This window comes from Epinephelus lanceolatus, chromosome 9, assembly GCF_041903045.1.
Source record: "Epinephelus lanceolatus isolate andai-2023 chromosome 9, ASM4190304v1, whole genome shotgun sequence".
Classification (NCBI taxonomy): domain Eukaryota; kingdom Metazoa; phylum Chordata; class Actinopteri; order Perciformes; family Serranidae; genus Epinephelus; species Epinephelus lanceolatus.
Window position 1 is genome coordinate 43,251,623 of NC_135742.1, and position 25,475 is coordinate 43,277,097.

Genomic DNA, 25,475 nt, shown 5'->3' on the forward strand with positions numbered 1-25,475 from the left:
GATAATTCATTTTAAAGCCAATATCGGCTGATACCGATGACATGCTGATATTCTCGTGCATCCCTAGCACCTTCAAATGAGTTCCTACAGTCATCTCTAGTTTAGCTCAATCTATTGTGCATGCTGATGTTTTAGCATAGAGTAACTTAGTGTTAACCCTGTGTCATGTAGGTTGATACCTTTATTCTACAAGCTTAAGTAAGAACTTAACCGCTTAACAGTTGCTCTATTTTAATGAGGTGTTGCAGCGTACATCAAAACAATAGCTGAAAACAGACATTTAGAACTAGCACAGGATAGTGTGAGCAGACATACTGACTTCTCAAACACAGGTGAAACAATGTGTACAGCCCCTATGTATGCTAACTCATTAGCGTGCCTCTCTGGCACATGGTATGGAGTCTGTGCTTTATCTGTGACAACAACCGGTGGATTAAACTCTTGCAACATGTAGTGCCTGATTCTACAATAAAATGTCTAAAATCTAAAAGGCTGGGGCACAAGTGTGGGCATAATCATTATTTTGGCAGACAAAACCACTTTTCAGCATTACTGTAACATTCTGTATTTATTATTCAATAGCCCACCTATATACTGTGACAGGTGTGGTGATGGTGCAGTAGAAAATGACATGAAAGGTTAATTTCCAGCTCCACTTGTGCTTGTATGTTACCTCTGGCTGCCATCAGTGACAGTAGGAACCATGGTGATGTTCTCCTCAGGACTGAAAAGAGGCCGCAGAGAGGCATACCACGTGTTGACCAACGTGAGCTTTTGGAAGCCTGCGCATTCAACACAACAGCAACATGATTCTTTTTGCAGCTTGCGACAGACAGCCAAATAAAACAGTATAGCCTACTAAGAGAAATGTAGTTCATTTAGGATCACTTATTGTTCAAGATGAATAGATGTTTCAAAGCCCAACAATGTGCCTCCATCTGCAATTCACTGCAAGACCTTGAGAGTATAAGTAGGTGAATCCATGCTACACATTCATAAGTCTGTCGTTCACTTGCAAGACTAAACTGTGTCTTCTCTCTTTGCAAACACTCAGCATTGTGATAAATAAGTCTGAATAAGTGACTGCTTTAAGTGCAGGTGAAGGAAGATGATTGGTTCTTGCAGCATCTTCCTACCGTTGTTATGGAGATCCTGTATCCTCTGATGTGGGACTGAAATACAGTCTAGGTTGGTGTGTTTCTCTGTCTCAGGCCCACAGAAGTTTGATCCTCTGGATCCTTCCTGCAGCCTCTGCTGCTGCACCTCAAGTTCTGAAAAGACAGAAAACGAAGAGCAAAAACCAATGGTTAATTCTCTGCATAAAAAGCCTGAGGAAAGCGCATCTTAGGTACTGTTTATTACTTATGTTGGGGGAGGGGATGGTGCAAAGCTTTTTTTTTTTTAAAGAAAAAAAAAAAAAAGCTTGCTTTAAAAATCATCCAAATTACACCATTTACCACAGCCAGAAACTGTAAAAACAGAAATTATCATGGATTTTTGAAATTCCTACAGTCCATGGACACATCATATGCAATGGTCGCTTTCATCAGGAAAACAAACAAACAAACAAACAAACAAAAATGACCATAAAATAGTAATATTTAATCAAAATTACTTTATTCTATATCTCATTTAACATTTGGCCAAAACTAAACTGCTTGCACTAATTAACTAGCTTGCAAGATAAGAGTGAAAATCAAGGCTTTTTTTAAACTCCAAGATTTCATCTTCAACTTTTAACTTTCAAACATCAAAGGGTAAGTTTTAAAAATCCAATAACTAATTCATGGTGGAGGGAGGGTCAGAAATTTTCTGCCAGTCACTCAGGGGGGCTCAAGGAAAAATATCTGTGGCTTCGCAAGGGTGAAAAGGAACACAACCCAGCTACCCCCTTCCCAAGGACAGTCCCTTAAGTTTCATCATTAGGAAATTTCCTTACATATAAAATCTGTTATCAGTCTGGGTAAAAGTCTATATTGATGATGTAAGAACTTTTGTATTGTATATCCTTAACAATAAAATATATCTAAAAATATGTATTTTGTGTCAAATCATATTAACTTTACAATATGTTTTCTCATGTTATATTTATGTAACAAAATAAGTTTCTGTGCTTCCCCCTAGATGTTTTTAATATCCACACAATCAAAACAACAATAAAGGTTAATCAAGATTTATTAATCAGAGCTGGAACAGCATTACCATGGCAACTTTATCCTGCTAGGTTTTAAGAAGTCAGTACTTCATTTTTTTTTATCTCAGGAATCTACTTGAGATGTTTCTTACTACATCCTTAAGTACAATGCCGAGGTAAGGATATTAAAAGAAAAATAGAGGTTTTAAAAGTTCCATGACCAAATCTTCACAGTGCATGTGACAAGTGCTGTGGTATGTCTGATTTTATTACTTTGAAAGTAAGTTTGACTTTGAAAGTTTGTAGACTTCTGCGTATTCCTCCATTATTGTAAGTAAAAGGTGGCAGATGATAGATAGATAGATAGATAGATAGATAGATAGATAAAAATAGGTTCCATTGGACATAATTTTGTTCAGAGATCTCAGCTATTACTCTGGTGAGTACAGTTTTACCAACAACGGATCGGAAATGGGCAACATTTTTTGCCAGCACTAAATATTAAACAAAAGTCAGAGACTGTATCATATTAAGTTACTGTTAGCTGAGAATTCACCACTTCTAATTTGAAGGCAGAAAATAACATTATTCCAGAGCTTGACTGGGCAAAGCCTCTCTTCTGCCATGCAGAAGACATGTTCTCATCTTAAGTCATCACATGTCATCGCTTTGTCTGTGGACTTTCATGTCTACGTATGACTCGCTAGGTTCACATTCACACAAGAAGCAAACACTGGGCTCCCAGGGAAAAGTCCAGGGTTTGTTGAGCCCATTCCCAACCGACCCTAACCTGCCCTATAGTTTGTTATATTATTGCTATAGGGTTGTTACTGGCAGTGTTTTTAAACTGACGCCATCCTATGGCCTATCATTCCACTGTGACAGGTGCCATCAGGCCATGTTACACACTGATGTTGCCCGTCCGGCAGCGTATCATACCACTGCAAAAGGTGTCTTTTGGCATCAGTGTCTGATGCCGAAGTCACTGACAAAGCTGCGGTATTTGATGATTTTGGAATGAGAACAGACTGCTTGATTTCAAAGAATCCCAGTTGACTGAAGGGTCTCCAACTGGTGATTTGAATCTCCCACTTACAGAGGGGCACAATGAGATTTTTGATAAACAATCAGCAGTACAGTAGATATGGTAAAGACAAATAACAGAAAAGCTATAACAGTCTGGCAGGTTCAGAAAATTACATCACTTTACTGTAATGCAGCCTTTCAAACCAGGAAAAGACACACTTATGACAATATCCAAAATCCAAGACAATATCTAGTCTCATATCATATCACTATAATATGGACATTATGCTTAGCTCTACATACAGCATTATTTTTTTTAACTGGTATTTGATTAAGTCAAAAATTCCTTTCTACCTAGTTCTAGTATGATTGTTTTCCATTCTGTTACTGTGTGATTACTCTTTCTACTGGTGTATGGACCATACCTTTTTTAAGGTCAACTGTTTACTTGTTTTATTTTTCTTCAGAGCAGTCAGCTTTCTAAAGGACTGCCATGAAGGACCCTGATCTAGCTCAAATGTGTCACCCTTTAATATCAAAATTCCTTTGCTATATTAGTTTCAAGTTCTTATATGTCAGTGTGTGTGTGTGTGACTCACTGATATTGGGTCTGTGAATGGTGAGGTGATCAGTCTCTGCCATCAAGTGAGGGCTCAGGTTGGTCACCATCCGGTCAATACTCCTGACCACATCCATGGGGCCGTTCACCACCTAGAACACACGGAGCAGTGGTGTCTGAGCAGCAGCAACACTCATCTGCTCTGCCTGCCTCCATCGAAGCGAAAGAGCTACATTTCAAAATTACCATTCAAATACCACATAACGAGAAAATTCTTACTGTTTGCCACAGTCTACACAGAGTTTGGCTGAAGAGAGCACACACAGTTCAATAGACTGGCCTATAATGATGGGTAAAATCCAGGATTTTGCCATTGTCTGTTGTGAAACCCTTCCTTCTGAATTCAATATGGCCCTCTAAGAGCTGAGCCTTGGAGACAGAGCTGGGAGCAGAGAGAGGGGGAGGTTTGTGGGTGAGTACAGGCACAGTTTTTCAGAGTGCTGCTCATCCATTGAGTCTGGGCTGAGGTGGCCTTGGAGCGCAGAGAGGCCTGGGGGGAAGGGAGCCAAGCGCTGAGAGAAACACGACACTTGTCATAATGCAACCTCATCAAGTTGCACACATCAATATTGCAGAGGCAGAAGTGACAAAAAAACGACTTGGTAATAGAGTTTGGAAGAACACAATGTACTCACTATGAACTGGGCTAGAGCATGTTTTGCTTTCTGAATTCTGCTTTTGATCAGAAATTCTGAATGTGAAAACTGGACAATCAAGCTATGTCTTAATCGAGATGTATGGAGGCGGCTGTAGCATTTATCAGCTCTGTTCTACTATCATCATTCTAGTGCTGATGATGAGCGGTTATAATTGTGTATCTATAGGAGCACACTGCCCTCTAGTGCTTTGGAGCAGAAAAAGCATCTGTCTGTCTGCCATGCTGTCCTCTCCGCAGAGAGACATAAGACAGAACTGCAATGAAAACATCTACCCATATTTCAAGATGTCCCCTATCAATTGAAATGATGAGAATGCATCTATGACAAAGGGCCCTGAAAATATGACTCAGGAAAAAAATGTTCCTGCAGCTCAATTTGTCCCAGGTTTGGGGCAAGTTGATTCAATTCAATTCAATATAACACAACAGAATTATATTTATCCCAAAGGAAATTCTTGCGCTGAAGAATGCTTCAACTACAGTAACATAAATTACAGTAACAACAATTAACATTCACAAACCAATAACAACCAGAACAACCAGTGGGCTCCCCGGGTCAGGTTCACATGCTGGACCCACTTTTTAAAACAATTCAATCAGGAGAGACACGTTTTTATAGTAAAATAATATTTATTAACATGTGCATATATGAATAAAAATGTGAAAAGTCTTTGGCGATTAGATCCCGTAGAGATGGTATGATTTAAGGAGGGTGATGAATCCATAGTCGAATAGGGAACCTGGACGCTGGTAGTGGTAGAGGTGGTGAAGATGAGATGAGAGTAAGATGGAGAAGTGCTGATGATCTGGATGAGTAGAGGAATGAGCCTCTGTTGACCTTGTCCTGGAATCTGGATACAATGGCTGGAGGTGAATGGGGTGGAGGAGGGTGCAAAGATTCTACCTAAAATGATGGCTGACAGCAGCAGAAGAGAGAGCAGATATTAAATTTTGCAGTGGCATCCTGATTGGCTGAGAGAGATTGTGGCAGAGGTTGATTGGATGACTAGAAGAGTGAACACCCATAGTCAGCTGATTAGAGGAAGCAGTGGGAGTGGGATGGAGAGAGTTGTGAATGAATGAGCACAAAGAAAGTCTTCCTGATTTAACTTATGCTGAGCTTCATTTCAATCAGGAGAGACACGTTTTTATAGTAAAAGAATATTATTAACGTGCACATAAGAATAAAATCTGGAAAGTCTTTGGCGATTAGACCCCTAGAGATGGTATAATTTAAGGAGGGTGATTAATCTATAGTCGGATAGGATAGGAAGAAGGGAGAGGGACAACCAACCATTTGACATGAGGTGATCTTGTCAGCTAGAGAAACACGCATAAAGCAAAACAAGAAAGACTATGGAAGGATATGTACATCGTGAAATACTATATGACAAACATAAGCCTTGAATGAGATGGAACAACTGATGAGAGCCCTCCACCCCTGAACGATTCATGCCTTCATTCACCTCTTCACCAGGATGCGAGGGCTGTCTCCATAAATCACAACTCATCTCCGAGCTGGAAGGCAGAATCTCCGTTTTACACCAGATCAGAGATGATGAAGAGCTCTTGGACTCCATGTTTGCTATTGCGACTGCATCCATAGCAGAAACAGTCTCAATTGACTCCGTAGTCCTCCTGGGTAAAGCGTCCACTGCTGTGTCCACTGAGGAACTTGATAAAACTGTCCCCCGTCGCTGCCACCAACGTCCCCGAGTCTGCTGACCGCCACTGGGAGCGCGAGGGAGCCAAGCCGAAGATCCCTCTGGGACGCGACACTTCCCCTAGCTGGGTTGTTGCTGGCAGGGGCAGGCATGGTGGAAAACTCCTTAACCGTCCCCACCCATCTAAGGTCCACAAGTTGTCCACATTCAACATGTTCTCCAGCCTCGGGGAGCAGGACCCCCCTCTCCCCTGTCCTCTCTGGCTCTGGAGCCTGTCGGCCCCTCTGCGGCGCTTTCACCCCACTCTGTCATGCCCATCTCCCCCGCTGTCCGCTCTCACAGATGCCGCTCAGTAAATTCATATTTTACTCCTTGTCCCAGAAGAACCTCCACCCCAATGCCAGGCTTACAGTGTTGCCCCCCCTCACCAGCATTGAGCATCATACAATCCTTCTCCAACTCCATTACTCCTCCGGCCCCGCTTCTCAATTCCTCCAGCTCTTCCAGAGTTTGTGTTAAACCGCTGGCACAGCCGTCTACCCCGACTCCTCTTTTTCCTCCTACGGCTCTCATTATTGGTGACTTGCTAGTGATGAAAATTCGGTTTTTCAACGCAATCACCCATTGTATCTCCAGGGCCACAACCGTTGATATGCTCAGTGAGCTCCCCAGTCTCTTATCTTCACTTCCATTGTCCATCACAAAAATAATAGTTCATATTGGCACTTGGCACTCAGAGTTTACGAAGGCCAATTTTATTGGTCTTTTTGATCTCCTCATCAACAGGGGAAAAACCATATTCATCTCCGGCCCTATTCCAACACTGCGCCGTGAGTCAGAGCTCTTTAGTTGTCTTTTTTCTCTCAATTCCTGGGTGCAGTCTATGTGTATCTCCCACAAGATTCATTTCATTCACAATTTTGATTCATTCTGGGCTCTGTTTTCGCCTGATGGCCTTCACTTAAAGAAGTCCGGTAGCCGCACGCATGCATCCAACATACAAGATGCCGTTGTGTCACAGCTTACCCTCGAGTGACCATTAACCTCATCAGTATCACTTGGGGTCCGTCCCAAGTCTCTTAAATTACTGCTAGTGCTACTGCTAACCGACTTTGCTAGCTGTTTAGCCCCTCCCACCTAGGAAAAAATGTGAGGAGCTAGTGCTAGGAGCGATGAGCGAGCATTGTCGGTTTAAGAGACATGAGACGTCCTTTCCACATTCCTGATGACGCCGGCACAGCTGGATTTGCTGCATAATGGAGCCAGCGTTTGGCGTACATCCCAAGTCACATTATATTCGCTGATCAAAGCCGTAACCCCTCCCCCCCACCCCCCCTCCGCCGTCATGACTTTGATCACACACTTTTGCATGTATTACCATTGTTATTGAGTCATTTGCCAAAGTTTGTGGCAATTAAAGAACGGTCTGTAGCCCTGCCACTGTCACTGTGATGAGCATCATTATCATTATTATTATCATCATCATTATTATCACTATTATTAAATCCACTCGCCATCATTCAACAAGTCAGCTGCTGAGTGAATAAGACATCAGACCTGTCAGTCTGCCTCAGTCAATTCAATTTTATTTATAAAGCCCAATATCACAAATCACAGTTTGCCTCACAGGGCTTTTCAGCATACGACATCCCTCTGTCCTTATGACCCTCACAGCTGATCAGGAAAAACTCCGCAAAAAAACCCTTTAACGGGGAAAAAACGGTAGAAACCTCAGGAAGAGCAACTGAGGAGGGATCCCTCTTCCAGGATGGACAGACGTGCAATAGATGTCGTACAGAACAGATCAACATAATAAATTAACAGTAATCCGTATGACACAATGAGACAGAGAGAGAGACAGTGACAGAGAGAGATGCAGGACAGACGGTAATGACAGTAGCTTACAACAACATAATATTAATGTTAATAGGCTAATTAATATTACCTACAAGCTATTAAACATTATTCCACTCACATGACATGCAGGACAATTAATGATGGGCAAATGTGTTTGTGTGTGTGTGTGTGTGTGCGTGGTGTTATATCAACACGTATGGTTCTGGACATGAGCAGCTGCACATTTAACAGCCACACATCACCGACAGTCCACTGAACAACGTAACGGATAGTGAATGAAATAAACTTAATTACAACATGACAGTCTTGCAGAAAATATCATTAACGTTACTCTTTGTAGTCACGTAGGCATGTGAATGACAGCGTTTCATTGCAAAGAATGCATGTAACGGGTACACTTGCGCTGTTTCTCTGCCATCTTGTTCAAATGAGCCAGATGTAGGGGGCGGGTATTTATACGTCATGGCCTCAAGTTGAAAAAGACTTCCTGTTAGGAACCTCTCGACCATCCTAGCTCGTAGCTGCTTAAAGCTTGCTGCTAGCTCCTAAAGCTAGCTCCTCGCTGCACAAATAAGAGACTTGGGACAGCCTAGAAGGTGGCGGACCTCGAACGATTTTCGGTTCAAGCTAGGAGCTAGCAGTAGCACTATAAAAATAAGAGACTTGGGACGCACCCCTGGCCTCTCTGTGCTTCTCCCTCTACCCCTGTCCACTCAACACAGCCATACACCCTCAACTGGTGCTGGCGCCCTCTTGCGGAGGGATGTCCAGAATAGCTGCTCTTCCTCGCCTTCATCATTATGTGTGTTAACAGTTATTACTGATTTCACTAGCTCCCCCCCTCGGCCACTCTATGGTATTACATTCCCTATCCGCCCCATTATATCCTGCAGGCATTTCTTGCCTCCACCTAGACGCAACTCTGTCAACCCAAATAATCTTGTCAATATAAAATGCAAGTCATTGCAGCATCTAGACCCCTCCTGTAATGTCAGCTCCCTTGAGATTAATTCTCCTCCCGTACAACCTGGTGAATTTAGATCACTGCATGAATTTCGGTCATGTGACGGGCTGAAATTCTTGCATTTAAATGTTAGGAGTTTATTGCCTAAACGTGATTTCATTAATGTCCTGATAAATGAGACTGCCCTGGACATACTTGTCATCACAGAGTCCTGGCTCTCTGGAAAAGTCTCAGACTCAGACATAACTATTACTGGTTTTAACTCGTTCAGAGTTGACAGAAAATCAAAAGGGGGCGGGGTAATTATCTATGTTAAAGAGCACTTGACTGCACATATAATTTTATCTTCTTCTGTCCCTAATAGCTTTGAGTGTGTTGTTCTGGATGTCTGTGTTGGGGGTGACCATCACATCACAATCAGTGGGATTTATCGCCCTCCTTCTGCTCCTAACTCAGCCTTAGATGAGTTGGGCAAATTATTAGGGGGATTTGAATCTAGACTGCAGATCTGCAAGTTCTTCTAGACTGAAAGACTTATGCCTAGAATTAAATTTATGCCAGCTGAGCTCCTCTCCCACTAGACCAAACTATAAAGATGACTCCAAATCCACTCTGATTGACCTCATTTTAACAAATAGACCACTTAAATACCCGTGCAGCGGAGTCCTTGCTCAAGATATCAGTGATCACTGCCCCACTGCTTGTGTAAGGATGGTCAAAGGTCAGACATTTAGTGGACGCATTTTCAGGAAGCGTAATTTTAAAGATTTTAACAAACAGGCATTTTTATATGACTTGTCTCGTGCAGGCCTAGAGAGGGTTGGCCTCATTCCAAACTCTGAGCTGGCTTTTAGTATTTTACAAATGTTTTTAATTCTCTCACAGATAAATATGCCCCCTACAAAAACTTTAGAATAAAAAAATCGGTCTAATCCCTGGTTCTCTTCAGACATTACTGAAGCTCTCCGACTAAGAGATTTAGCCTGGTCGAAAGCAAGACGCTCTAATAGCCCACCTGATTGGTTGCACTTCGGGAAACTGCGCAATAAATGTATTGGCATGATACAAAAGGCTAAGTCTGATTATTATTTATCTTCTCTTGCAACCTCTCAAAGCGATACTGCCAGTTTTTGGAAAACTATAAATTCTCTAAAATTGAAGACTAGTTCCACCCTCCCAGCACAGATAAGCAGTGGAAATGCCTACATTTTAAACAAATTAGATATGTGTGATGCCTTCAATCATCACTTTATAGCCTCTGGACATCTATATGATAGTTTGCCTAATAATCTGGCTCCAGTTGACCCTGCCCCTGGTCCTGCATCCATTCCTTATCCTCCTAACAGCAGTTTCTCACTCAGATCCGTAAGCCAGACTTAAGTCCTGAATGCACTTAATCATCTTAACCTCAAGAAATCCAAAGGAGAGGACAATCTAGATCCATATCTCCTGCATCTGAGTGCCCACATAATCACTTCACCACTTGCCCACATTTTCAATCTAACATTTACAGTACAGGCCAAAAGTTTGGACACACCTTCTCATTCAATGCGTTTTCTTTATTTTCATGACTATTTACATTGTAGATTCTCACTGAAGGCATCAAAACTATGAATGAACACATGTGGAGTTATGTACTTAACAAAAAAAGGTGAAATAACTGAAAACATGTTTTATATTCTAGTTTCTTCAAAATAGCCACCCTTTGCTCTGATTACTGCTTTGCACACTCTTGGCATTCTCTCCATGAGCTTCAAGAGGTAGTCACCTGAAATGGTTTCCACTTCACAGGTGTGCCTTATCGGGGTTAATTAGTGGAATTTCTTGCTTTATCAATGGGGTTGGGACCATCAGTTGTGTTGTGCAAAAGTCAGGTTAATACACAGCCGACAGCCCTATTGGACAACTGTTAAAATTCATATTATGGCAAGAACCAATCAGCTAACTAAAGAAAAATGAGTGGCCATCATTACTTTAAGAAATGAAGGTCAGTCAGTCCGGAAAATTGCAAAAACTTTAAATGTGTCCCCAAGTGGAGTCGCAAAAACCATCAAGCGCTACAACGAAACTGGCACACATGAGGACCGACCCAGGAAAGGAAGACCAAGAGTCACCTCTGCTTCTGAGGATAAGTTCATCCGAGTCACCAGCCTCAGAAATCGCAAGTTAACAGCAGCTCAGATCAGAGACCAGATGAATGCCACACAGAGTTCTAGCAGCAGACCCATCTCTAGAACAACTGTTAAGAGGAGACTGCGCAAATCAGGCCTTCATGGTCAAATAGCTGCTAGGAAACCACTGCTAAGGAGAGGCAACAAGCAGAAGAGATTTGTTTGGGCCAAGAAACACAAGGAATGGACATTAGACCAGTGGAAATCTGTGCTTTGGTCTGATGAGTCCAAATTTGAGATCTTTGGTTCCAACCGCCGTGTCTTTGTGAGATGCAGAAAAGATGAACGGATGGATTCCACATGCCTGGTTCCCACTGTGAAGCATGGAGGAGGAGGTGTGATGGTGTGGGGGTGTTTTGCTGGTGACACTGTTGGGGATTTATTCAAAATTGAAGGCACACTGAACCAGCATGGCTACCACAGCATCCTGCAGCGACATGCCATCCCATCCGGTTTGCGTTTAGTTGGACCATCATTTATTTTTCAACAGGACAATGACCCCAAACACACCTCCAGGCTGTGTAAGGGCTATTTGACCAAGAAGGAGAGTGATGGAGTGCTGCGGCAGATGACCTGGCCTCCACAGTCACCGGACCTGAACCCAATCGAGATGGTTTGGGGTGAGCTGGACTGCAGAGTGAAGGCAAAGGGGCCAACAAGTGCTAAACACCTCTGGGAACTCCTTCAAGACTGCTGGAAAACCATTTCAGGTGACTACCTCTTGAAGCTCATCGAGAGAATGCCAAGAGTGTGCAAAGCAGTAATCAGAGCAAAGGGTGGCTATTTTGAAGAAACTAGAATATAAAACATGTTTTCAGTTATTTCACCTTTTTTTGTTAAGTACATAACTCCACATGTGTTCATTCATAGTTTTGATGCCTTCAGTGAGAATCTACAATGTAAATAGTCATGAAAATAAAGAAAACGCATTGAATGAGAAGGTGTGTCCAAACTTTTGGCCTGTACTGTACATCAGGTAGAATTCCAGCAGTGTGGAAATCTGCTCAGGTCGTTCCACTACTAAAAGGTGGTAGCCCAAGCGATTTGAGTAACTATCGCCCAATCTCAAAGTTATGCTGCTTGGCTAAGGTTTTGGAATCTGTAGTAAACTCACAGCTTTGGGTTTTCCTAGACTCACAAAATATACTTCAACCTCAACAATCAGGCTTCAGACCAGGTCATAGCACTGCCACAGCCTCAGCACTTGTTGTCAACAGCATCTTAAATGGTCTTGATAATCACCAGCACTGTGCAGCCCTTTTCGTTGACCTGTCTAAGGCATTTGATACTGTGAACCACATTATATTATTAAGGAAACTATCATCCATTGGCCTAGATAATTCCTCTGTCAACTGGTTCTCAAACTATCTCTCAGGAAGAACACAAGCTGTTGTTGCAGATGGTACTAGATCCAGATCTAGGCTCTCTTTTCGAACCCATGTGGATCACCTCACACAAAAATTACGAGCTAGGATAGTTTTTTTTAATACAGAAATAAGTCTTATTTTTCTTTACCTAGTGGGAAGACCATTGTGCAATTTTCAATAATGTCCGTTTTTGATTTTGGCGATATCATTTACATGCATGCTTCATCCTCCACCTTGAAACCTCTGGATGCAGTTTTTCATAGCGCCCTACGTTTCATTACCAGGGATCAGTATCTCACGCATCACTGCACTTTATACGGAAAAGTGGGTTTTTCGTAGAGAATTACATTGTCTTTTATTCATTTACAAAGCTCTGTGTGGAAAGCTTCCCTCATATTTAAGTTCACTTTTAATACCCAGTATCTCTGGACATCATACACACTCACAGACTCATATAAGACTTTACATTCCATGTACGAACAGTGAGTTAGGAAAGACTGCCTTCAGTTTTTATGCCCCTGACAAATGGAACAAGCTCCAGGATGCACTTAAGTTGGACAGACTTGTTTCCATTGAGACTTTCAAGGTTTTACTTGATGATAGACTGCTTAGTGATCAGTCCTGCTCTTGCTAGTCCTAGTACCCGTGATGTGAACTTTTACCATTATGTTGTATTGCATGTACAGTACAGGCCAAAAGTTTGGACACACCTTCAATGCGTTTTCTTTATTTTCATGACTATTTACATTGTAGATTCTCACTGAAGGCATCAAAACTATGAATGAACACATGTGGAGTTATGTACTTTACAAAAAAAGATGAAATAACTGAAAACATGTTTTATATTCTAGTTTCTTCAAAATAGCCACCCTTTGCTCTGATTACTGCTTTGCACACTCTTGGCATTCTCTCGATGAGCTTCAAGAGGTAGTCACCTGAAGTGGTTTTCCAACAGTCTTGAAAGAGTTCCCAGAGGTGCTTAGCACTTGTTGGCCCCTTTGCCTTCACTCTGCAGTCCAGCTCACCCCAAACCATCTCGATTGGGTTCAGGTCCGGTGACTGTGGAGGCCAGGTCATCTGCCGCAGCACTCCATCACTCTCCTTCTTGGTCAAATAGCCCTTACACAGCCTGGAGGTGTGTTTGGGGTCATTGTCCTGTTGAAAAATAAATGATGGTCCAACTAAACGCAAACCGGATGGGATGGCATGTCGCTGCAGGATGCTGTGGTAGCCATGCTGGTTCAGTGTGCCTTCAATTTTGAATAAATCCCCAACAGTGTCACCAGCAAAACACCCCCACACCATCACACCTCCTCCTCCATGCTTCACAGTGGGAACCAGGCATGTGGAATCCATCCGTTCACCTTTTCTGCATCTCACAAAGACACGGCGGTTGGAACCAAAGATCTCAAATTTGGACTCATCAGACCAAAGCACAGATTTCCACTGGTCTAATGTCCATTCCTTGTGTTTCTTGGCCCAAACAAATCTCTTCTGCTTGTTGCCTCTCCTTAGCAGTGGTTTCCTAGCAGCTATTTGACCATGAAGGCCTGATTCACGCAGTCTCCTCTTAACAGTTGTTCTAGAGATGGGTCTGCTGCTAGATTTCTGAGGCTGGTGACTCGGATGAACTTATCCTCAGAAGCAGAGGTGACTCTTGGTCTTCCTTTCCTGGGTCGGTCCTCATGTGTGCCAGTTTCGTTGTAGCGCTTGATGGTTTTTGCGACTCCACTTGGGGACACATTTAAAGTTTTTGCAATTTTCTGGACTGACTGACCTTCATTTCTTAAAGTAATGATGGCCACTCGTTTTTCTTTAGTTAGCTGATTGGTTCTTGCCATAATATGAATTTTAACAGTTGTCCAATAGGGCTGTCGGCTGTGTATTAACCTGACTTCTGCACAACACAACTGATGGTCCCAACCCCATTGATAAAGCAAGAAATTCCACTAATTAACCCCGATAAGGCACACCTGTGAAGTGGAAACCATTTCAGGTGACTACCTCTTGAAGCTCATCGAGAGAATGCCAAGAATGTGCAAAGCAGTAATCAGAGCAAAGGGTGGCTATTTTGAAGAAACTAGAATATAAAACATGTTTTCAGTTATTTCACCTTTTTTTGTTAAGTACATAACTCCACATGTGTTCATTCATAGTTTTGATGCCTTCAGTGAGAATCTACAATGTAAATAGTCATGAAAATAAAGAAAACGCATTGAATGAGAAGGTGTGTCCAAACTTTTGGCCTGTACTGTATTTTTATATAGTGTATTTAACTCTGTTAACTCTGTAATTGTGTATTTTTGTTATGCATACAAAGCGTCCTTGAAAAAGAGAGCTCGCTCTCAGTGGAACTCCCTGTTTAAATAAAGGTTAAATGAAAAACATGTGTGGTAGGAATATGTCTGGAATGACAGCTAGGGAGCCACTAACTAGTAGATGATGATAAATGCGAAAAGTGTTGAGAAGAAGGCAGTAAAGAAACGTGTTGAGGTCTAACCACCAAATGATATAAAAGCTAGAGATGAAGGAAGTTGTGACATCAGAAATAATGGTGAAATGCCAGAAAGGATGGCTGAAAAGTGCATGATTCTGCAGACCATGGGTATCTATATGTTAAGCATAATAACAAGTCAATGAGGACCCACTGAAATAAAAGGTCATAAGACCAAACATAAATTAAGGTCAGAAGACCAACTTAAATAAAATGTTTTTAAAAAAAAACATTAAGGTCTGGCGACCTAACATAAAATTTTCATCATGACAGCAACATAAATTAAGGGTCTGATGAACAAACTGAAAATACTGTGACTGGTGCAAGGTCCTAGTGACCTGGGCCTATATGTGGAACATAATAAAAGGTCAACAAGGACCAAACGTAAATAAAAGGTCATAAGACCGAACAAAACTAAGGTCATAAGACCACCTTAAATAAAATGGTGAAAGTAAAATAAGGTCCGGCAACTAAACAGAAATTAAGGTCAGCATTGACAAACAGAAATTATGGTCTGACAACCAAACAGAAAATACTGTGTATGAGCATCAGGTCCTCTAGACTGTGGTGCACAGGCTGGGGTTCTAAGGACCATGTGTAGAACAAAACAAAAGGTCAGTGAAGACCAACTTAAATAAAAGGTCATAGACCGAAGAGAAACTAAGGTCGTGAGACCAACTTAAACAAAATGGTGAAGTAAAATAAGGTCCGACAACCAAACAGAAATTAAGTCAGCGTGACAAAAAGAAATGAATGGTCGCATCACCAACAAAAAATAATTTGAGGGCATAGAGCAAGTGGTCCCGAAGACCATGGCTGTTTGTGCATACGGCATGAGGTCCCACAGACCATGATTGTGCATTTGTATGAGGTCCCGAAGAACATGGGTGTTTATGCATACAGCATGAGGTCCCGCACACCGTGATTGTGCATTTGCTTGAGGTCCCGAAGACCATGTAAATGAGTGAGCAGCATGATAAATGCAAGTAAGGTAAACAGAATTGAACCAATAAAATTACATTCATTTATGGCCAACATGAATAAATGAGTACAGCAGAATAGGTCCTAAGACCAGCAGATAAGAAATCAGCAACACAGAAATTGTGATTAGATAACCAAGATGAAATAGTCATGGGTGATGCATGAATGTGGATTATAAAGTGATAAAGGTGAGCAATTAGCAGACAAGCTGGTGTTAGTGCATGCAGCATGTAGTTACAGGACCATGAATGACTGTGCATATGAAGATAGCGTGGAACATGGGTGTTGTGGGAATGTGATAAATGACAGCAAGCAAAACTGAATTGAGGCAGACAGAATTGGAATCATATAAACAAGTGCAAGGAAAAGAGGTCTGAACAGCAAGCAAATATCAGGTCAACAATGACAAAATAGCGATATGAAAACCAAACAGAAATGGCAAATGGTTGATGCATGACTGTGACTCCATCAAATATAAAGGTGGGCAATAGGACAAACTATAACAAAGACTTGATTGAGAGGTAGCAGATGAGAGAGCCACAAAAGACCACCACCAGCTATATGAATGAGAAATTAGTGCACAAAAACTTGATTTATGAAACATTGCTAATATCAGGCCATACTTGCCTCCCCCCAAAACCCATGTGGGGGAATTTTGCTAATCCGCTAATAGTAGAAAAATTCTGCCCCTCAATTGTTGTGACAGTTGATTTATGATGATTGAGATAGGGTCACCAATAGCCAAAACAGCTTGAAAAAAGTCAGATGGTCATGCCACTGGTTTTATTTGGTAGACTTTGTTAAGTGTTGCTGTTGGCCCTTGCTTCATATGAGCAGAGGAGAGTCTGCTAGCTGCTAGGCTAATTTATACAATTTTAAAAGGCATAGGCTTGTGCTAAAACATTGGCATGATGTATTTGAGTGGAAAATGTGTCTAGCAAAAGACAAGTGCTTTGTCTGTGAATGCTGCGAGTTATAGTGAAACCGATTGTGCACTTGTGTTTGAAATCGTTGCCACTAAGCCATGTCCAGTGTGCATTTCAGGTGTGCCTTGAACCAACCAAACTTCACGGCACTCCACAGGAACCCCACTCCACAGGAACCCTGCATGTGTTATCGTATTATTATTTTTGCCCAGGATATATTATTTATTTTTATATTTAACTTTAATTCTTCTTTTATTTTCTCTCTCTCTCTCTCTCTCTCTCTCTCTATATATATATATATATACAGTACAGGCCAAAAGTTTGGACACACCTTCTCATTCAATGCGTTTTCTTTATTTTCATGACTATTTACATTGTAGATTCTCACTGAAGGCATCAAAACTATGAATGAACACATGTGGAGTTATGTACTTAACAAAAAAAGGTGAAATAACTGAAAACATGTTTTATATTCTAGTTTCTTCAAAATAGCCACCCTTTGCTCTGATTACTGCTTTGCACACTCTTGGCATTCTCTCCATGAGCTTCAAGAGGTAGTCACCTGAAATGGTTTTCCAACAGTCTTGAAGGAGTTCCCAGAGGTGTTTAGCACTTGTTGGCCCCTTTGCCTTCACTCTGCAGTCCAGCTCACCCCAAACCATCTCGATTGGGTTCAGGTCCGGTGACTGTGGAGGCCAGGTCATCTGCCGCAGCACTCCATCACTCTCCTTCTTGGTCAAATAGCCCTTACACAGCCTGGAGGTGTGTTTGGGGTCATTGTCCTGTTGAAAAATAAATGATTGTCCAACTAAACGCAAACCGGATGGGATGGCATGTCACTGCAGGATGCTGTGGTAGCCATGCTGGTTCAGTGTGCCTTCAATTTTGAATAAATCCCCAACAGTGTCACCAGCAAAACACCCCCACACCATCACACCTCCTCCTCCATGCTTCACAGTGGGAACCAGGCATGTGGAATCCATCCGTTCACCTTTTCTGCGTCTCACAAAGACACGGCGGTTGGAACCAAAGATCTCAAATTTGGACTCATCAGACCAAAGCACAGATTTCCACTGGTCTAATGTCCATTCCTTGTGTTTCTTGGCCCAAACAAATCTCTTCTGCTTGTTGCCTCTCCTTAGCAGTGGTTTCCTAGCAGCTATTTGACCATGAAGGCCTGATTTGCGCAGTCTCCTCTTAACAGTTGTTCTAGAGATGGGTCTGCTGCTAGAACTCTGTGTGGCATTCATCTGGTCTCTGATCTGAGCTGCTGTTAACTTGCGATTTCTGAGGCTGGTGACTCGGATGAACTTATCCTCAGAAGCAGAGGTGACTCTTGGTCTTCCTTTCCTGGGTCGGTCCTCATGTGTGCCAGTTTCGTTGTAGCGCTTGATGGTTTTTGCGACTCCACTTGGGGACACATTTAAAGTTTTTGCAATTTTCCGGACTGACTGACCTTCATTTCTTAAAGTAATGATGGCCACTCATTTTTCTTTAGTTAGCTGATTGGTTCTTGCCATAATATGAATTTTAACAGTTGTCCAATAGGGCTGTCGGCTGTGTATTAACCTGACTTCTGCACAACACAACTGATGGTCCCAACCCCATTGATAAAGCAAGAAATTCCACTAATTAACCCCGATAAGGCACACCTGTGAAGTGGAAACCATTTCAGGTGACTACCTCTTGAAGCTCATGGAGAGAATGCCAAGAGTGTGCAAAGCAGTAATCAGAGCAAAGGGTGGCTATTTTGAAGAAACTAGAATATAAAACATGTTTTCAGTTATTTCACCTTTTTTTGTTAAGTACATAACTCCACATGTGTTCATTCATAGTTTTGATGCCTTCAGTGAGAATCTACAATGTAAATAGTCATGAAAATAAAGAAAACACATTGAATGAGAAGGTGTGTCCAAACTTTTGGCCTGTACTGTATATATATATATAATTACCCATTTAAAACATTAATTTAATTACTTATACATACAGACTAACTGTGCGCTATAACTCAGTGAATGTAAGACATAAAATATTAGCAAATTTGAAGAATTGCCACCTGATGAACTGTTGATCTGAAAGCACATGCAGTTTCCTAAAAGTAGAGGAAAGTGAGTTAATACAAGTACTATATGAATGCGTTTTTAAGTGTTGTGCTATAGTATATTCTATGGCGGTCACCTATAAAACCCACACCAAAGAAATCGCAGATGGGCTTTTAATTTGAAATGATACAGGAAGTATGGTAAGATAACGGCATGATACGCATGTTAATTTATTTATATTTATGAATGACGATGATGAGAACAACTTGCTTTGCTTGAAATGAGCGAATACCATTGTATAGCAGAGGGCATAATGAGCCTGCTTAACATGCTTACTTTGATGAATCCCAATGACTACTGAAAGTCAAGGCCCGTGGCTATTACAGTATTACGGCAATTGTTTTCCCATTGACACGAGGGGCGACAGGGGTATGAAATAAATCACTTCACATTAATGATGCAGTGATAATGTTTGTCTACAGCACTGAATGGATTAGAAGATAGATCATATGTGACACACTTAACTTAAACAGTGAGGGCAGCTGTTGAACGGATGGCTTGAACTGTCAGTGTTGTGCTGTATTAAGCACGCCTGCTGTGAGAAACACCCCTGGTCGCGGGAACACGCATTAAAAGACCGTCGCCTTAAACGATAACCAAACGTACAGATGATACCCACAATACCTTTTATTCATTTATAAAGTGAGTAAATGTTAAAAGGGACAAAATGCTCATGTTTTTCGAGACACAATTTACTACGAATGACAATCTACACAAATCAATAGCATTCTCATTCCACGTCACATCTGTTTAAAGTCCAGATAATTTGAAAGTGAGTAGAATAGAATATATTTATGTTATCATTTCTATCCTTGTGTAATCGCTTCCTGCACAAGTCACTTTTGATCAATGTGCAATATTACTTGTGAGGGTTTAGTGCAATTTCTGATATCTGATGGATAATCCAGATACCGCAGTAATGTGTAAACTGTCAATGTTCCTGTATGTCCACACGTGTCACCTATGTCGTATTTAAATTGAAGGAGATTGCAGCTGCTATGTACTAATCTTCCCTTTCTTTCCCCTTGAGAAAGTAGTCGCAGACCAACTGTGTGATTTTCTCCATGATAATAATTTATTTGAGGAATTTCATTCAGAATTTAGAGTGCATCATAGCACTGAGACAGCACTAGTTAAAATTACAAATAATATTCTGATTGCTTCAGACAAAGGACTCATCTTTGTACTTGTTTTATTAGATCTTAGTGCAGCGTTTGACACAACTGACCATCAAATTCTGCTACAGAGACTGGAACACTTAATTGGCCTAAAAGGTTCTGCACTAAGCTGGTTTAAATCTTATTTATCTGATCGTTTACAGTTTGTTTACATTAGGGCATTAACAGAAAAGTCGATTTGTCGATGTGTCGACGTCAGTGGCACAAGTCGACACCCCCCGGGAGGAGTCTTGTGTTTTTTCCCTCTCTCTGTGTATGTGCTTGTGTACGGAATGCAATCGCTGCTTCTGATTGGCTTACGCTGATACTTTATCCTTGACTAAGTGAACATACTCGGGCGTACTATAAGCAGAGCAGACTCCATGAGGAATGTCCGCAGTCATTCGGGCTTTCATAGTCGAGCGCACTTCCGCGTTGTAGTTTCCTGTAAAAATGTCTGTGAAAAATCCCCGCGATGTGAAAAATACATGCCGAGCAGTCACTGGTGCGCGTAAAATCTGAGCTTTGCGCGCACAGGGCTTACCGGGCGTCCGCTTTGAGTCCGCGCAGACCTCCGCAGAGTCCGTTCCGCGTACGTTCCGCCAGACACACATCACATGTGTGGAGATACTTCACTTTCCTCTGCCGTGTCAATGTGATGACGTCATCAAATGACTTGTTGACTCGACTTCGACTTTATTGACAGATAAGTCGACCTGAAAAAAATCAAAGTCGTTAATGCCCTAGTTTACATTCATGATGAATCATCCTTACATACTAAAGTTTGTTTTGGAGTTCTGCAAGGTTCTGTGCTCGGACCAATCCTATTTTTTTTTTTTTTTTTTAAATATATTTTTTAATTGACAGGACAGACAAGTGTGAAAGGGGGAGAGAGAGGGGGAGTGACATGCAGGAAATGGCCACAGGCTGGAGTCGAACCCGTGCCCCTGCGGCAACAGCCTTGTACATGGGGTGCCTGCTCCATCCACTAAGCCACCAACGCCCCAAGACCAATCCTATTTACTCTATATATGCTTCCATTAGGTAACATCATTAGGAATCACTCTGTAAATTTCCATTGTTATGCGGATGATACACAGTTGTATTTATCGATTAAGCCAGAAAAAACTAATCAATTAACAAAACTTCATAACTGCCTTGAAGACATAAAAACTTGGATTAGCACCAATTTCCTTATGTTAAATTCAGACAAAACTGAAGTTACTGTTCTTGGCCCCAAACAACTCAGAGACTCTCTGATGACATAGTTTCTCTGGATGGCATTGCTCTGGCCTCTAGCGCTACCCTAAGAAACCATGGAGTAATATTTGATCAAGATTTGTCTTTTAATTCTCATTTAAAACAAACCTCACAGACTGCATTTTTTCATCTGCGTAATATTGCGAAGATTAGGCCTATCCTGACCCGAAAAGATGCAGAAAAATGGGCCATGCTTTTGATACCTTTAGGCTGGATTACTGTAACTCCCTATTATCAGGTAGCTCTAATAAGTCCTTAAAATCTCTCCAGCTAATTCAGAATGCAGCAGCACGTGTACTAACAGGAACTAATAAACGAGATCATATTTCTCCTGTTTTAGCTTCTCTGCACTGGCTCCCTGTAAAATCCAGAATTGAATTTAAAATCCTACTGTTAACTTATAAAGCTCTAAATGGTCAGGCTCCATCATATCTGAGAGAGCTCATAGTGCCATATTATCCCACCAGAACACTGCGCTCGGAGAATGCAGGGTTACTCGTGTTCCCTAAAGTCTTCAAAAGTAGATCAGGAGCCAGAGCCTTTAGCTATCAGGCTCCTCTCCTGTGGAATCATCTTTCTGTTGCAGTCTGGGAGGCAGACACCGTCTCCACATTTAAGACTAGACTTAAAACTTTCCTCTTTGATAAAGCTTATAGTTAGGGCTGGCTCAGGCTTGCCTTGTACCAGCCCCTAGTTAGACTGACTTAGGCCTAGTTTGCCGGGGGACCCCCTATAATACACCTGGCACCTTCTCTCCTCTCTCTCTATCTCTCTCTCTCATGTCCTGTTACTGCATCTTGCTAACTCGGCCGTACTGCATGTCACTAACTCGGCTTCTGCTCCACTGTCTCGCAGGTTAACTTATATCGCAGCAGTGCCTGGATAGTGTGGCATGTGTGGTTGTGCTGCTGCCGTGGTCCTGCCAGATGCCTCCTGATGCTGCTGTTATCATTAGTCATACTTCTACTGTTATTTTACACATATGATTACTGTCACAAATGTATACTATCAGATATTAATACATACTTTCAACATATTGTACCACAATAGCCAGAATTATAATTATAATATTATTACTTTCATTAATGTTGTTGTAAGCTATTACCATTACCTTCTGTCCTGCATCTCCCTCTGTCTCTCTCTCTCTCTGTCTCTCTTTCTGTCTCATTGTGTAATATGGATTACTGTTAATTTATCATGTTGATCTGTTCTGTACAACATCTATTGCAAGTCTGTCCGTCCTGGAAGAGGGATCCCTCCTCAGTTGTTCTTCCTGAGGTTTCTACGTTTTTTTTCCCCCCCGTTAAAGGGTTTTTTTATGGGGAGTTTTTCCTTATCCGCTGTGAGGGTCCTAAGGACAGAGGGATGTCGTATGCTGTAAAGCCCTGTGAGGCAAATTGTGATTTGTGATATTGGGCTTTATAAATAAAATTGATTGATTGAATTGATTGATTATGTCCAAGACAAATTTCCTCCTTGAGGACAATAAAGTTTATTCTGATTCTGATTCTGGTTTATATATTGTGTGTTTATTACATTTATTTTCTGTCTCTGTAGTTCTATATTTTATGAATTCTCTATATAGGGTATTTTTTACAGGCATTTTGTATCCCCTTTGTGATCTATGGCCTCTCTGTATAATGTTGCTTTCTGATGTGGGGGGGTGCTTTTGATGGCAAGCCAGTCTGCCAGGAAATACACCCCTTGCTATCTCCCACAAGGAAAGTGTCACATCCATGAAACTTACTCCACTTATCAGCATCAGTCCTATAACTATACTCTCAAAAGTAGTTGATGCTGGGAGAAACACACTACTCTCATGAAAATATTACTCCATTTATCAACATTAGTTAATGCATTTGAATGTTTTGTTTTACACTGAATTGCATCAGCATCTTTGCATATGAAATAAATGGAGATGTAGGCTATAAAAGTAGCCTATATTAACTGCATGTTACACTTTTGTTGTTACACTTTTAGTGTAACAGTTTTATTTTAGTTTACATAATTACATAGTAATATGATCAAAAATATATTATAATGTAGAAATATTAGGTCAAGCTACTTTATTATAAATTGTATACATATAAACAGCATGTAATGCTATGCATTTACTGTACCTGTATTATCCAATTATTCAATAATTACCCAAATGATGTTACTCCACTGGGCAGACAAATTTGTGGGAGCACCTTTAAGGGCTCAGAAATCGACAGCGACATTGACAGAAAGATGGATACAGTATTGTATCAGGCTATTCTGGATTACAAAACTAAAGGCCAGTATCCGCCAAACATAACAAAGGCAGAAAAAAAAGATTCGATGAAAGGCTTCAAAGATTGTCCTGGAAGGTGAGTTAAGGATTTCTGTTTTAAATATAGACATCACGCGCTTACATTTAAACATACGTTTCAATTTATTTCCCAGAAGGAGCATTGTACTATTTGAAGGTCCTGGTAAGGTCATCAAAACAAGGCACAGAGGAGGCCAACGCCATTTTTAGGGATTTTCATGACAGCTCCAAAGGTGCTCACACTGGACAAAAAAAAAAAAAAAAAAAAGACCAGAGATGCCATTTTGAAAAGGCTTTTCTGGCCTGGGATGTCTGCTAACATAGATAAATGGGTAAGTAAACACTGCACTTGAAGAAAAAATAAGTACTTTGCTGAGTTTTAGCACATTACATGTAACCTATCTTAACTAACCTTACTTGCATGTAGGTATATGTATATTTTCATTTAATTACAGAAATTTTAAAACGTTTTATACATTGTCAAATCCAATGTGAAGTGACAGAAAAATTCCAGCAGAGATAGTTAACTTTGTCATGTGTATGTGTTGTAAACAGTTGTCAGAACGTGCAGTGTGCCAGACAGCTGGTCATATTATCAAACAGGAGGTGGAGTATACCCCCATAAAGGTAAGTTGACACATTCTCATAACTGATGTCTGTTGTTTTGTCACAAAACATATTTACCTTGCAGATATAAAGCTTTACATAAGTCTCAGCAGAGCATGTGGAAAAGAAGAAATCTCTGTATATTTTTTATTTTGTACTGCTTTTTTCAGGTAACACATCCATTTGAGTTACTCGGCATGGACCTGATAGGTAAATAAAAAAACACAAAAAATGGTTATCAGTACATCTGCGTTATAGTGGATTACCTGACAAAGTGGCCACAAGCCTATCCTCTCCGTACCAAAAGAGCAGCAGAGGTGACAGAATGCATCATTAAATTTTTCCATCAATTTGAGGCTCCGAAAAGGATACTGACAGATCAAGGAAAAGAGTTTGTGAATGCGGTAATTTTGAAAATACTTTGAAAAAAATGTTGGAAATATTTTAGTTGTGTTTTGATCTAGGTTATATATGTTCTTATATTGACAGACAAAAAAGAATGTATGTGCCAAGTTAGAAATCAAAAGGAGTCTTTGTTCACCTTATCCTCCTCAAACCAATGGACTGGTAGAGAGGATGAACAGTACCATACAAAGGTGAGGCAAATGGTTGATTTAACATAAATTCATTATACTGTTTATGTACATTATCATCATATGTACCACAGGGTCTTCAACTTACAGCAGCAAATGCCAGTTGGACCATAAATATATCTTTTTTGGAGATGCCTATTGTCAGTTAAAATTCTGTTATTTTTTTTAGAGCTCTCAGCAAGTTGGTGGCAAAAAAGCTAAAAACTGGGACGACTACTTGGACGCAGTCATGTTTGGGTTGCAGACCAAAAAAACAGATTACCACTCAGTTCTCCCCATTCTTTTTGAGATTTGGGCCAGAGGCTCGTAACCCAACAGAGGTGCCAGAACACTTCATGGTTGGTAAACACATGTCTCAATATATTTTAAGGTCTATGAATGCAGTGTTGAAAATATAGAATGAAAGAATGTAAAAACATTTGTTCACAGGTAGACAGCAGTGTTGAGGATGTTCAGGCAGAAGAAGATGTGTCAGAGGACATTAAGCACCTTGATGAAATCAAGGATATTGTTCATAACAATGTCACCAAGCAGCAGGAGAAGACAATGAGGCAAATGAAGCAGGGTGGGAGCCTGGCTTCAAAATAAGGGACAAGGTGTGGA

At 41.1% G+C, this 25,475-nt stretch overlaps 1 protein-coding gene across 1 annotated transcript in view; it reads right to left on the minus strand.

Annotated features, from left to right (window-relative positions):
• The window catches only part of adgrd2 (adhesion G protein-coupled receptor D2), a 129,993-nt gene that overhangs the window by 68,988 nt on the left and 35,530 nt on the right, over nucleotides 1-25,475 (minus strand). Inside the window, exons 8-10 of the mRNA XM_033619824.2 lie at nucleotides 3,760-3,871; nucleotides 1,137-1,271; nucleotides 674-782 (exon numbers count right to left, since the gene is read on the minus strand). Coding sequence (XP_033475715.2) covers nucleotides 674-782; nucleotides 1,137-1,271; nucleotides 3,760-3,871 — 356 coding nt within the window. The remainder of the gene's footprint in view (nucleotides 1-673; nucleotides 783-1,136; nucleotides 1,272-3,759; nucleotides 3,872-25,475) is intronic.